Here is a 15,164-nt window from a genome sequence, read left to right as displayed (position 1 = left end):
TGCACATAACGAAATGTAACAAACATAAATCAGTGCAAAAACAACCAAACAAAAATCGCAGCCAAAACAGTAAAATAGAATTCAGAGAAAAAATCTAATCAGTAGAAGTTGGATTAAGAAAATAAACAATCAAAATAGAAAGCAGAGAACATACAATACAATCAAAATTGTGGAAAAATATCCTCGATGCAGATTAAATCTTTAAAAAGGCACAAACATAATTGAGCATTAAATTAAATATATTTATTGAAACACATTTTGCCTATTCTTAGCTCTTTCGGTAAAGTCACGTTGAAGGGAAACAATAAAATAATAAAAAATATATAAAACAATAAAAATTCTCACGTTTCGACCATAACACAAACGGTCGTCATCAGGTGTGTCGGTTTGCATTAATGTATTTATTTTTAAACGGTGCATTTATTTATTTATAAAAAACGTCAGCGCCACGCGCAGCGATTTGGCAGTTTATTTAGAGGGACTAGTCCATCTATGTTCTGAAAAGAGGAGGGGGGAGACGAAAAATTAATGTATGCTGTCTGAAAGCCACTGTAAGCGTGAACAATCAATTGAGACCTGAAATGGTTTATCAAATCTTTCCAATGATTGCTAAGCCAGAATCCATCTTCTCGGTTGAAATTGTCTCTGTGCTTGTATATGTGGATAGCCTCATGAACGAATCTCTCATGGTAGCCAGATGGCTTACAAAGAACCTCTGTCTTGGAAAATCAATGTCATGTGAGCCTACTGAATTATAACAATGATCTGCCACCGCCGAGGTGTTGGTCCTACCGTGTTTAAGGTCTGCTTTGTGTTCACGAATGCGGTCCGAGACATGGCGTTTGGTTTCTCCAATGTAACTACAACCACAGAGGCAACTTAGTTTGTAGACACCAGGGTACTGTATGTCCGGAATCACATCTTTTACAGACGGAACCAGATCACGGATTTTATGTAATGTGTTGAAACGGACCTGGATCTTGTGTTTATTCAAGATTTTGGAGATCTTTTTGTGATCCCCGCAATGTAGGATAAAGTGATGGTTTGACTTTACCGAAAGAGCTAAGAATATGAATTACTGCAGTCACGAAAGCTTTAAATCACATTTTGCCTTTTAAAAATATTTTTTAAAACCATTCATTGTAAAATTAAATTACATCAACGTGGATTGTGAGCGATTTCTACACTGGTCTTTAAACAGGCAAAATTGAGGAAGACACAAAATCTGCATACCTGACCCCAGGTGGCACCTCACCAAAGTCTTGACTTCCTGCCTCGCTGGGAGTGCTGAGTGATTTGGAGGAGGTAGGTGACATGGGAGGTGGAACTAAATAATGAAATAAACACGTATCCCATGTTACGACCCTTAGTGGATGACCTAATGATGATTTGATGATAGGGTGCAAATGAATGGGTAAAAAAATATATGGAATGTTTTGGGAAAAAATGGAAGTATGTAAAAATGGAGAGAAATAAGGGAAGAAAAAAAACAAATATCAAATTAATTTTAAATTATTTAAATACTTCACCTTGAAAATAGAGTTTTGCCTATCTAGGGCCATATGAAGAGAGCATTGATTCAAGCAAGCCTGACTGGTGATTAAACACGGAATGTCAAAACCGGTCCAGAGTTTGCTGGTGTATAAACGATGCTGCTGATATTATGCAGTCCCAGAAGGTCGTGTCGCTGATGGGATGCGTAAAAAAATATAAAAAATGTTCACGAGGGGACGGATACAGAAAGGAGGCATATTGTCTGCTTATTGTTACTTATAGATGATTTTCCACACTTGCAAAGAATCTTTCTTTACATTTGTAACTAACCACTAACATGGATGAACACATATCTATACCATAAAAAGGCAGCATTACACAACACCACTCATGAAAATGGGTGTAATTACCATATTTCACGGAGCACAGAGCGGTCATGTTTATTAGTATGTTTTGCATAACCAGTAAACACATGAAAAAAGCGCTAAAACTATAGTTACTGGTATGCCAGACATATCGAAATTACTACAGCAATAAACATGAAATGTTACCCTTTATATAAAGAAACATATGGAGCTACTGTGGTGTAATGATTAGGACATTAGACTTGCAGTCCAGGGATCACAGGTTTGCCTCCACCCCTTGGAACGACAGTTTAAACAATGGGGGAATTTACCTAAATCCCCTTACTTCTGTCCAACCAGCAGCATAAATGGAAAGGCTCACCACATTTCGCATGTGGTGGGGTAAAGTGTGGGTAAGCCCACCTCTTCTAACATGTCTTGTTAGGGTGGATGAGTAGATCAACTAACTACTATAGCTCCCTTTAGTGGAGGCCATTCTGCCAGCAATGAAAGAAAGTCATTACAGGGCTGCACCTTTTCCGTTTAATGGGCTAATGTATCCTGTTTCTGGTTTGTACATTTGCACGAGCCAATCAGTCAATTTTTGACTAAAATTTATACTGGAATTGATTGGCGATTCATGACTTTTTGAACCAGTTATCAATCCTGAAAGTGGTTACCAGTCTACGGGTTGTCATTTAACAACCCTAGTTATACCAGTTTCACATTTGATAACAAAAAAAATAAGATTACAACTCATAATATATATTTTGGGTTAGGCCACACCATTATCTGGCCAAGTTGTTGTCATAAAACCCTTCACCACCAGACACAGGAATACAAATAAAATGATCACGTGTACAATAATTGAATGTGCCAAATAGTATTATTTCACTGTACCGGTAAGTTGAAGAACAACATATCTCACAACCAAATTTAACAATTAGATTCAACGTTTCATTTCAAACTGTGTTAAGTATCTTCATATCACAAACCAGGAAGTCAGAATCATGTCACCTGACATGCCTTCTTAAATTGGTGTAATGACAGCATATGAACCAATACGATGCATTGATCATTGCAAATGAATGTATTCTAAGTTAATTCTAAATTATATGGGCCAATGGTTCATATAATATATACTTCTCATCATAAATACTCACGAGGCAGTAGCAGGTGTTAAACATGTTATAACAGTAGACTATTGACATATATCACCTACAGTACTTCTCAATCATATTTCTAAGCCACACTTAAAATACATATATCACAATAACAAATCATTTTACTTCCATCTCAATGGATCCCATAATTACTCTTTGCCAATAAAGTTGGCTTCACAAAACAGTCACACTGTCAAAGGCCTTGTTTATGATACAAGTATGGTTGATGCATTGACTTAGTTATAAACGTCAGGTATATAACTTAGTTAGAAACGTCGTGTATATAATTGGCTTAGTTAGAAACGTCGTGTATATAATTAACTTAGTTAGAAACGTCGTGTATATAATTAACTTAGTTAGAAACGTCGTGTTTATTATTGATTTAGTTAGAGATGTTATGTACATAATTCACTTATACATGTCGTGTATATAATTCACTTAGAAACGGCGTGTATATAATTAACTTCGTTACAAACATCGTGCATATAATTCACTTAGAGACGTCGTGTATATAATTCACTTAGAGACGTCGTGTATATAATTGCTAAATTCTGTTGTGTGAATTGTTTTTCAACTTGCAGGCGAGTTGAAACAATGGTGCTTTAGGGACTTGTACGAGTGGGAATTTCATTTGTTTGCTTATGTAGGGTGGGGGGGTACAACCAAAATATGGGCAGATAATTGTGGCCCAACCCGAAAATGTATTCCGATTCATAATAGTGGATGTGAAAAGCTAAATGTTAAACAAGAGACATTCACTCACTGTAATGATCAGTCCAATGGTCATCTGGCAAATCATGCAGTAGTGATGAAAACATGGGAAGAAACAGCAACATAAATTGGACAAAACGATATGATGACAGCAACGGAAGATGGTTAATGCTTGAGACAGACATGTATGAAGCAATGACATACATACTACAAGAACACATCAATTTGCGCATCCGTCAGCTGCACATGTATGTATAGTTGAAACTCCAATAATAACTCTGGTCTTTAAACTGTCCCTCGAGTAAAACCCAAACAGGCACACTTTCACACAAACCTACTTCAACGTGGAACGAGCTCCCAGATACACGAACACATGCCACTTGTCTCAACTCATTTAAAGCTATCATTAAAAGAAACTCACTCAACATGTGCAACTGTAATAGCTATAAAAGCATTACACATCATTTAACAATTGTATGTATTTGTTATTTGTGTGTTGAAATGGGTGTGATGTTAATTGAATAAACACATTGTATAAGCTATTGATTTGGCTTGCTTGAGCCAATGGTTAACTGCCAAATGTTCCAAGGCAAGGACCCTCCATGTTAGATCTGGGTCTTAGTTAAATGCAAAACTATATAATACTTAACACAAATTAATAATTCGAATTATTGACAATATTAATAACACACGAAATCAGCAAACAATGCATCACCTTCCCATATCTGTCCCCCACATGTAAAATACGTTAATTTTTCACATCTTATAGGCCACACACACGAGTTTCTGTGAGCACATAATTTCAGCAGTATGGGTTCAATGCAAACAAACTCAGGACTGGTGTTCACATAACCTGAGAGAGGCCTTACCACCCTGCTGTCGTGAAACTGTAGAACCAGGCGAGTACTGAATGCTATTTGCTCAAGTGTCATCTAAGCCGTTGGTCTCCGCGGTATAGCTTTTTATAAATATGAAGACTTTGTTTTTGGTGGCCATTACATTGGCCCAGAGGATCGGGGAGGTGCAAGCATTGCTGGACCACCCTCCTTTTGTCGACTTTCAGCAGACAAGGTGGCATCACGAATATCGCCTAAGTTCCTGCCCAAGATGGCCTCGTTTCATTTGCAGCAGAAACTGCACCTTCCCTTCCTTATGGCTGGTGCTTTTTGCATCTAAGCACTCTAGATGTGGTGAGATCTATAAAGCTATACATACAGAGCTTGGCCAGTTGGTCCCAGTTACAGTAGATGTTTGTGCCCTATGGTGGGGCTACTAGGGGGCAATTCGGCCTGGCCTCCCAAGGTATCGATATCACCGTTGCTTAGCAACTGTATCACAGCATTATAGGCTGACCAAGAAGACCCCTCCGCAGGGCCTTCAGGCCGACTGCACCAGGGTGGTGGTGATCTACTAACGTAAGTCACATTCGTGACGTAATAGCTAATAAGACCTTTGTGGATGCTGGTAACGTCTCCCAAAAAACTGTCTTTCGGTGATTAGGTCTGTGCTCAGCATCTGTGTTAAAAATGTCGAAGTGATTTCCTGCTCAAGTGAGCATTGAGGCAGTACTCATCTCCTATTTAAAGCCCTGAGCCAGTGGTGGAAATTCCATGTTCCTATGACAGGGGGGGCGGGGTCTCTTATCAGACATCACTGTTTATCTTCCCCGCAAAATCGGCTGTGTCAACCCCAAACCAATAAATGTTTGTATAAAATAGGTTACACATTGTCCTCATCCCAGACCTCTGATTAGCACGGTTGGCGATGTACAATGCGAAAGAAGTTAAACATTCATACATTAAGTCTTCATGGAAAAAAATAACTGCATTACGTAAATTAATAAATGCATGTTCTGAACATTAGTTTGTCAAATGAGTTATATAGCTTTATGTCGAACTAGAATCCATATATAAGAGAGGGTCCTTACCTCTAAACATCTGGTAGTTTACCAACATTAGTTCATGCGAGCCGGACTATGTTGATTAGACACTCAATGTTGAAACCACCCCAGAAAGCTTCTTGTGTCAAAGCAATGTGAGTGAAATTACATACTCCTAGAAAGCCATGTGGCTGATGGGATGTGTAATATAAATGCTTTTACTTTTTATGGTCGGAGACCGGTTTATAAAGAATGTGTATTGTCTTCTCATTTATTCTCACCTAGATTCTTCACAAGACTAATAATTTATCCTGGTATCTATTATATCTACATTCCTTTGAAGGCCACCATGTTATTGATGCATGTGCTAGGTTTTCTGTGTAGGCAAGAACTTCTGATGAGTACCATACAGGATGAATCAACATAATAAACGATATAATAATTTTTGAACAAATTAACAATCACCCTACCAATCATATGAATCAAATACTGCAGGCCTGGCAACACAACACATAGCCAGGTAACTCATCATATGCCCATCTCAGAACTGGTTATCAGAAACCATTTTTAAAATGTATTTCTCAACAAGCCCCATTATATATTCTTGGTTCTTTCTGTAAAGTCACATAGAAGGGAGACAATAACATAATACAAATATTATGTCAAGTGCTGTCTCCAACCCTTCCATAATAATATTTTTTTCGGGTTAGATCGTGTAAATATAAATGTGTCGTTAAAGCCCGCCATCACCCGACACAGCCAATTAGTAAGGTTGTCACGTAACAAAACATGCCAATTTGTTACGAGTACAGCACACCGGTGTGTAGGGGAGCAAAACCACAACAATTACTGATTGACTGTGTTGGGTGGTGGTGGGTTTAACAACACATTTATATTTCCGTGATCTAACCAAAAAACAAGCTACATTATGGATGATATTGGTCGCGAAAGCCTATGTGTTAAACTCTCAACCCTTATGAACTTTGTCTCTCTGGCCTCTATCTATTTGCTATGAACAAGGGCCATTGCCTGAAACGTTATCAATTATGTTTTTATTTTAAGGTAGTGTTGTTCATGAGTGTGTTTAGTTTTTATTGTCGTGGGTGAGTAGTACTGATGAGCACTATTGGAGGAGATTCTAGTGTCAACGAATCTCTAGGATCAATATAAAATCAACGGAGACAATGTCTACCTATACTATCAAGTCTCAACAGGTATGTATCTCCAATAGAATTCAATTTAGTTTTTTGTCCTTCCTCGCACCTATGATGAGCACGATTGGTTACGTACGGTGCGAAAGAAGTTCAACATACATGCATACAATAGGCTGCTTACCTAATGGGGGTTCAGGTGGGATGCCAATGCTGTGAAGTAGGGCCTCAGTCTCCCTTCTCTTCCGTTCCAAGTCAGATTCATCAAATACCGTCTCTCTCTTCATTTCCGCCTGTCATGTGCAACATGTCAAATGGATTATAAAGTGAATATTCCATGCTTACATTGATATATGAAAATATCACATAAGGCTGGCAATTGCACAGTTCTTCCCATCATATTTAACAATAATATTCTTATCCACAGTGTCGGAAATGTGAAGAAATTACTGTGGGAACTCATAAATGCTCAGTCATCGCTAGATCAGTGCATTACACACACTTTACAGAACACAGATCTGAACCATACCCCCTCCGCTGGAGTTTATTCGTCTACTTTGTGGACAGAAAATGTATAGATATATATTTTAAAAACATGTTTGTCTATTTCAACACATTCATATGAATAGTAAATTCACGGACCTTTTACACAATTTTACGTATATTTATAAGATCCAAAGTGTGACAGACGGAAACTTTTAAATTGTATATATAAACTTTATATATATAAACTACCCGCCGCTACACGTGCCCCTGTTTCCTTCTGGAACAGTCGGGTTAAAGTTTTCACTCCCCCCACGGCGTTCCGGCTCGTTATGTCCCACTCCTGTCACTGCTTACCCATGGTAAATCCATGCATCTGCTTGGTATAACAATCTAATATGTGCTGTCATGGCTGTGTTAGTTATTGAAGAAGCTCCGTTTTCTTTACCATCTCTTTGTGAAATCTGAACAATTGTGCCTGCTATACAATGTACAAACATGGCCGAAGTAGGAATACTGTTGCTATTTGGTTGTCTCGGATCCGATTTATTTTTGGCGTCTCTGCTCTGATTTCTATTTGTAATGGTCTGATTTCTATTTTGTTGTTTTTGCGCTGATTTCTATATATCATTGTATTTATCTGCAGCTCTGCATGTCTACCAGCAGAGACACTATTTAAACATTTCATAGGGTGTGCATTGCAAATAAGCCGGTGGCTTCAATGAGTGTGTATGAGTGTATGTGTGCGTTGGTATATCATCTATATATGTGTAGTGGAGTACGAAGGTGCGTGGTGGAGGCGGCGTGATTGGATGATCACACAGACAGTACGGGTTATCTTGGGTCAGCCTGTAGTGAAGGCAAAAACAGTATGGGTCATGTTAAAACAGCCAGGTGCAAGGGCTGGGATGATGAGGTAACGGTTGGGCGAATTAAGCCAGAGGACCAGCAACGGCGGTGATTGGCTGGGGCTGTTGTCAAGGGCGAGGAGGCGTCGAGATGTCTGGAGAAAGACAGGTGTTTGGGGAGCGAAGCGTGGGGAGGCACGCTGGCCAATTAATTAGGGGTAATGACAATGGAGCTAAATTGGGGAGACACACAGAGAGCGGGGAGTTGGAGTTGGGAGCTGGACGAGGAAAGACGTGGAGTTGGGAGAGCTTGGAGTCAACAGGGGGAATTGAAGTGTGGAGAGTTGAGAGACAGAGTTTGGAAGACAGAGTTGAGAGACAGAGTTGGAGAGACAGAGTTGGAAGGAGAGAGCGTAGCGATAGCGAAGCTGAACAAAGACGAAGTAGTTAGTGGAGTGAGCGTAGCGATAGCGAAGCTGAACAAAGATGAAGTAGTTGGCAGGGGAGTGAGCGTAGCGATAGCGAAGCTGAACAAAGACGAAGTAGTTAGCAGTGGAATGAGCATAGCGATAGCGGAGCTGAAGAGAATAGCCAGCAGTGGAGTGAGCATAGCGATAGCGGAGCTGAAGACGCTGTGTGCGGAGTTGCTGAGCGCGGAGTCGCTGAGTGCGAAGCAAGCGAAGTAATCGTGGGGAGTGGAAAGACAAAGATGGCGAGCGAGCCGTGGCGACCTGGATATTGTGGAATGTGGAGGACATAATGAGAATTGTAAATAAAGCGGCGTTCGAAGAAAGACTTAAGTTGTCCGAGTGAAATCGAACACTACATATGTAGTGGTCGACTTCACACGGACGACTTCTTCTTTTCTCCGACGCCACTTTTTATTACAAAACTCTTCCCATTCAACACCGGTGACTTCAGCGTGTTTCTCTGCTCGCCGCTGCTCCACTTGCCGCGCTCCGCTTGCCGCGCTCCGCTTGCCTTGCTCGCTCCGCTTGCCGCGCTCCGCTTGCCTTGCTCGCTCCGCTCCCTCTCCCCGTCTCTCGCTGTCTCTCTCTCTGTCGCTCGCTGTCTCTGTCTCTCTTCGTCGCTCGCTGTCTTTGTCTCTCTCCGTCGCTGTCTCTCTCCGTCGCTCGCTGTCTCCGTCTCTCTCCGTCGCTGTTTCACTCCGTCTCCCTGTCTCTGCCTTACTCTGTATCTCCCTCTGTCTCACTCTGTATCTCCCGCTGTCTCTCACTGTCGCTCGCTATCTCTCGCTGTCTCTCTCTGTATCTCGCTGTCTCTGTCTCCCTCTGTCTCTCGCTGTCACTGTTTGTCTCCTTCTCTTCTTGTCTCTGTCTCTCTCTGTCTCTCCTTGTCTCTGTCTCTCTCCGTCTCTCCTTGTCTTGTTCCCTGTTCCACTGCTAGCCTGTTCTGTCTCTCATGTCTTCTCTCTCTGTCTTATTCTGACCTGCTCCATCCCAGTCCCCAGCAACAACTCAACTCTCCGCTCTCACCTCCCAGAATATATCCCCGTCCTCGTTAACTATCAATTAATTAAGCGGCATCCCCAATGACGCATCGTGTCCCTGGTCCCTGCCGTTATCACCCCCATCTCCCGGCACTGTGGCGCCACTTTTCCCTTGACAACAACCAGCCAATCACCGCCATGCATCTTATAACAACTTAACAAGCTATCTCCCTCGTGCCGTTATCCCCATGCCGCACCTGTCCGGCACTACACGACCCCACTGTCCATAACTCGCGCGTCTTTACAATCCTCCCTGTATGCGCGCGTTAATCCACTACATCTGTTAGAAATGTTTAGCATACTTCCCAACATGCAACAAACTTGAAATTTAGCATGTGGGTAGCTTCAAGACTGTACACAATGCAAAAAGTATAAAAACAGACTTTTGTATTTTTTTGGGGGGGGGGGCGCAATAATGGATATATTTTGAACGGCAAGTGAGCGGTGACGTCACATCTGTGATGTCACCCGCATGCGGCAGCGTCACGCAGTGTTCCTGCTGACGTCACGCATCCCCACCCTCCGCGTAGGCTGTGTATCCCGCACAAATGCGCGGCATCGCTGTCTCGATTTTCTAAGTCAACGCGACTATTTTCAGCTCGCTCTTAAATATAAAGGAGAAAATTCATCTGTTTGTGTGAAGCAGCAAAAACTCTCGAACGCTGACCTCTGATGTCATGAAATTTGCACAGCTTCTGCTGTCTGCAATTTATAAGGGAACGCGACGATTTTCAGCTCGCCACGTCATTCCCTTCCTGAGTTGCCTAAATCGACCTTACGTAGAAGTGGGTTAAGGTTGAATTTTCTTGAGGGAAAAACATCCCATTTAGTTAAATTGATTTATTTCGGCTTTTTCTTTCTTGGAAGCATAAATTATTTTTCAGGGTCTTTCAGTGAAATATAAGGGAATATGAAATTAATCCGAGACAAGAATCCAAGTCCTGGGCGAAGCCGGGTCGTAAAGGTAGTGAGTGTATACAGTAAGTGTATATGTATGAATGTTCAACATCTTTGGCACCATATGTAGCAAACCATGCCAATCTGAGATGCGGCCGAAGAACATCGATATTGTGTCAACAGCCGTGCCGGAAGATGGTATCGAACCTGTGACCTCCGGATCACAAATGAACTGCAGTGCTGTCATGGTTCGCACATGGGACTTGTTTTCCAAAAGGTTGCCGGTTCGATTCCATCTCTCATGATGGCAGTAAAAACAACATACTGTATACTCATATACACATGTATACACAGGCATATACACAAAAGGACACTCATCTACAGACACAAATAGTCAGGTTTCTCAAATTCGCCCCCACATCTGCCCACCTACCAGTATGAGTACACCACAGTTAGTCTATTGGTAAGTCTAGTCAATGTGGAAGTGTCGACCAAATAGAATACCACTCTAGTTCGCTCTAGTAGAGGGCCTTCCACCAGCAGTGCAATTGTAGAGATGCACTTATACCTTACCCCTCATCTATCATGGGATTTAACCTTAGGTACCCCACACACACAACCTCCTTCAGCTTGCGTTCTTCCTCTTTCCTCCTCTTCTCTTCACGAATTTGTGCCAGTCGCTGTTTTTTTCGCTCCAGTTCTGCTTTCAGGTCAGTCTTGTCAGACATGATGATCACTAAGGTAAGGAGGACAACACAGTTAAAATATTGTACATGTCAAAAAACGCAAAACAATTAAATGAAAAGCAGTCGGGCTGATGATCCAGTACTCGCCACACTGCAGGTCACAACAACACACTCACTCACCGACCACTGCCTTCCTCATACTCACCCATTCAACAACAACCACCGTTCACCACTAAGTGGCGGATGACGCCACTACGGCGCTTTTGCCAGGCTAGCTACACTTTGAGGCCATGTGAAGTATCCGAGGCTCACTGCCAGGTCATGGAACAGACCCAGGTGCCATGAGTTGACCAAGATGACTGGCAGATGCACCAGCTGTGCTCCTGTCAAATATCTTCGTTTTAGCCACCCGGCGCTCTGCCCATTCACTTCCTTACTCATTTACTCATTCATTCAACTCACCACATTGCAGGTCACAAAACACTCACCCATTCACGCCCTTACTATACACGTGTAGAGGAGTACCGCGAGGACCGAACGAGGGGCGAGTGTGGGAAGGGGGACGGAAAAGGAGGAGCCCGAAGAAGGACCGGAAGAGAGAGGTGGAAGAGAGTTGGAGGAGACGTCCCGTAGGAAGCGGGGAAAAGGGGGGCTGTAGCAAAGACGTGCGGGGTAGCTTGGAGAGAGAGGAAGTGAGGAAGAGACGTGCGGGGTAGCTTGGAGAGAGAGGGAGTGAGAACGAGGAAGGAACGTAAGGGGGTAGCGAGTGCCCGCGACGAGGGGAAGTGTGGAGAGAGAAGGAGTAAACGGCGGCAGCCCTGAACAGAATCTGGTCTCCGTGTGATCCTTGATACCCGGGGACGAAGTCCTGCACGACACATGTGTAGTGACAATGCTGGATGTCACCATGCTGTGGGTGTAGTAACGGCCCTAGAGGGGCACGGCGTGTGGTGTTGCGACATCGCCGGGTACCACAATGTTGTGGGTGTAGTACCGGCCCTAGAGAGGCACTTTGTGCGCTGAATAATATTTATGGATGGCACCACGCTTTAAGTGCAGTGCCAACCCTACAGGACAGGGTGTGTGGGTGCCGACCTAAGGATAAGGTTGTGTGAGACCATGGCACTCTGGTTGACCCGGGAGGACACGTGACCGGTTAAGTTGACAGAGGGGCCCCAAGAGGGGGCTCGGGGGGTCACGTGATTGGGACCCAGATCCTTCCTGAGGCTTTTGGAAGGTGGACATGGCCAAGGGCAGAGTCGGCCACGCCACAGAGAATATAAGCCCGGTCCCAAGAGGGGCCAGGGTTGTTGTTCAACCTGGAAGAAACCCTTCGTCTACGATCTCCGTTCAACGAGTCTCCAACACGTGGACCCGGGCCGAAGTCATTGGTCTCGGTCCGTAGTAACAATTACGTAGTAACTAGTGTAGGTAGCCGGGTGGTCACCACCTTATTTGTTATTCTGTTAAGGGGAAGTTACCCGTGTGTTGGAACTAAATAAAACGTGTTGCCTCCAAGTCTATGTCTGCGACTCAGTTAAACCCATTACAACTGGCGTCAGAAGCAGCCAAACGTTAGGTTATGCTTACGCGACGCAGACTACATACCAGGACGTTGTCGGATGACGAGGATGAGGAAGGCAATATTCTCCAGACAGTCCCAGGGATGGCGACCCCGGAATAAGGGAGTGAGGCGGACGTTCCGCGCCCGTCTCACTGAACTTCTCGAGGCCGTGGCCGCAATGGTCGCTGAGGTCGACCGTGGAGAGCCAGCGGTGGAGGAGACAGCACTGGAGCTGTGCGGGGTCGAGCCTCCTGTCGCTGTTTCCCGCCAGCGGGAAAGCTCCGTTGCGCAGCCCGCGCACGTGGCCGCCATTTTGTTCGCAGAGCGGGACGGAGAGCCGCCAAGTCTGAAAGTACGCCGAGTTCGCCTGTCGAGATTCCATCCCTCAGGCGACGTCTACCTTTCTTTAAAGAATTTTCAGCCACGGGAGGCGACGGTGGCCTTCAAGCACCAGTTCCAGACAAACTGCGATTTGGCGGGATGGACGGAGGCAGAGGCGCTGAGAGCGCTACTCGCCGCGCTTGACGACGACGCCTTGGCGGCGTTTTGCACCATCCCACCGTCAGAGAGGGCCACACTTCAGCAAGCCTTTGCCCAAATGGCGCCATAAGTTCGCTGCGCAGAGGAGGGGGGAGGCCGAGACGCCCCTCACCTTCCGCAGCGCACTGTTGGTGCTAGCGAAGGCTGCCTTCCCGAAGATGGACCACGACGGAGTCGACTCGCTGGTCCTCACAAGATTGCTGACGCTGGCGAAGGACCTCAACATCATCCTGCCAGCCGTCGACGAAGACGATTTGTCTTCTCTTAAAGTTTCAAGATGCATTCAGGCACACCTGCTTTTGCAACGACATAAGAGGTTGGCGGCATCTATCGTGCCTCGTTCAAGCCTGCGCATTAACCCAAGGTGGAGGCTGGCGGGGGGACAGCATGGTGCGACGGGATGAACAACATCGACGGCGGAAGACCTCTCCTCGTCCTGGGAGCGGGCTCGTCGTGTGCTATAACTATGGCCTGCTGCGACACGTCTCGTCGGGTTGCCACATGCCATGATGACGCCTCCCCAAACCACCGCCGTCATCCGCCCAACCGTCCTCCACTCCACTATATCCTAAGGTGAGTCGCGACACACCACACACTCGGCCCCTGAATCCACCTCACTCATCGCGTTTGGATGGTTTTCATTCCCGTCATGTGTCGGGGCATGAGGGTTCGGATTTTGCTCGGGATGACTGGCCACTCCAACTGGGTCAGTGGTCAGAGTTGGCCCATACAGTAGCTGCCGCGTCCGCGGGTTCATCCGCTGTTATCAGAATGATAGAGGGGGTTGAAATTAGAATGCTCGTCGATACCGGTGCATCCGTGACTATCAATTTCCGAGTTGATTTTTAACATTCTGTCCCATAAGTGTCGTACCCTATGTCCCGTTGGGGTTCCATGCTTTGCCGCAAACGGCGGCTCATTGGGCATCATCGGACAGATAACGGCAGAGGTGTGCATTGGAGATATCAAATTGACGGAACCAGTTCTTGTGTCAACGTCCCTTGCCGTTCCTTGCTTGCTCGGGACTGACTTCCTGGGGAAGATGCCCCTGAAAATTTGAATTGACCAAGGTTGTCTCGAGTTGCCATCGGCCACCGCATGGCCTTTTTGCCTTCTCCCACTCGATTGCGCACGGCCAACGCTACTGTACAAGCGCTTGCGAGTAGGACCGTAAAGATTCCTCCCAGGGCGCAAATGTTGGTTCGCTTACGATTGCGGAAGCCGCTTGACCAGGTGGCGACTGTGGGAGGAATCCTTCTAGAACCCTCAAACAAAGCCATTCGTGGGTTGGTTGTTGGTGGGGGCCCAGACTCTGTCATTCTCAGAGGCTGATTGCTGATGCATTGGGATGGAGAATTGTGCCGTTACAACATTGTCATGCCCACTGCCCTGCGGGGTAAAATTATCTGGGCGGTGCACGAGCGACTGCTGCACCTGGGTGTGCATAAGACGCTAGCTGTGTAAATGCCAAGGCAACATTGCCTCAGACCCCAAGCTGTGTTCCTGCCAAGGCAACATTGCCACGGACCCCAAGCTGTGTTCCTGCCAAGGCAACATTGCCACGGACCCCAAGCTGTGTTCCTGTCAAGGCAACATTGCGACGACCCCAAGCTATGTTCCTGGAAAACTTCACGGAGATCGTCAAGACAGCCAAGGGTCATGAATGAAGAGTCCCCTGTGTGGGCTTCAGTGGGGCCATCTGGTAGGGCAGCAGAGACACGAGAGGCCAAGAAACGACATTCCAGTCGTGGGCTGAGCTCAAGGAGGACTAGCTCGAGCACCATCCTGCGGCGGGGAAAAGAGGTGGTGCAAGCGGTTCAGCCGAGCCCACAACAGCCAAAAATCTGCTGTGGGAGGGCGCTGTTCAACCCTAGCACATGGGCGAGAAGCCATG

The 15,164-nt window shown here is 45.1% G+C and overlaps 1 protein-coding gene across 4 annotated transcripts in view; it reads right to left on the bottom strand.

Moving 5' to 3' along the window:
- LOC116937235 (cytoplasmic dynein 1 intermediate chain 1-like) overlaps nucleotides 1-15,164 on the bottom strand; it is a 58,200-nt gene that overhangs the window by 26,638 nt on the left and 16,398 nt on the right. Inside the window, exons 2-5 of one of the 4 annotated variants that reach the window (XM_032944313.2) lie at nucleotides 11,101-11,216; nucleotides 6,927-7,035; nucleotides 3,765-3,788; nucleotides 1,234-1,378 (exon numbers count right to left, since the gene is read on the bottom strand). In XM_032944313.2, the coding sequence (XP_032800204.1) occupies nucleotides 1,234-1,378; nucleotides 3,765-3,788; nucleotides 6,927-7,035; nucleotides 11,101-11,208 (386 nt within the window). In that variant the 5' untranslated portion in view covers nucleotides 11,209-11,216. The remainder of the gene's footprint in view (nucleotides 1-1,233; nucleotides 1,379-3,764; nucleotides 3,789-6,926; nucleotides 7,036-11,100; nucleotides 11,217-15,164) is intronic. The other 3 variants (XM_032944322.2, XM_032944318.2, XM_032944327.2) reach the window with 3 other exon arrangements.

This window comes from Petromyzon marinus, chromosome 4, assembly GCF_048934315.1.
Source record: "Petromyzon marinus isolate PM22_M1 ecotype Great Lakes invasive population chromosome 4, UKy_Petmar_22M1.pri1.0, whole genome shotgun sequence".
Lineage (NCBI taxonomy): Eukaryota > Metazoa > Chordata > Hyperoartia > Petromyzontiformes > Petromyzontidae > Petromyzon > Petromyzon marinus.
This window is presented reverse-complemented; position numbering and strand designations above follow the sequence as displayed.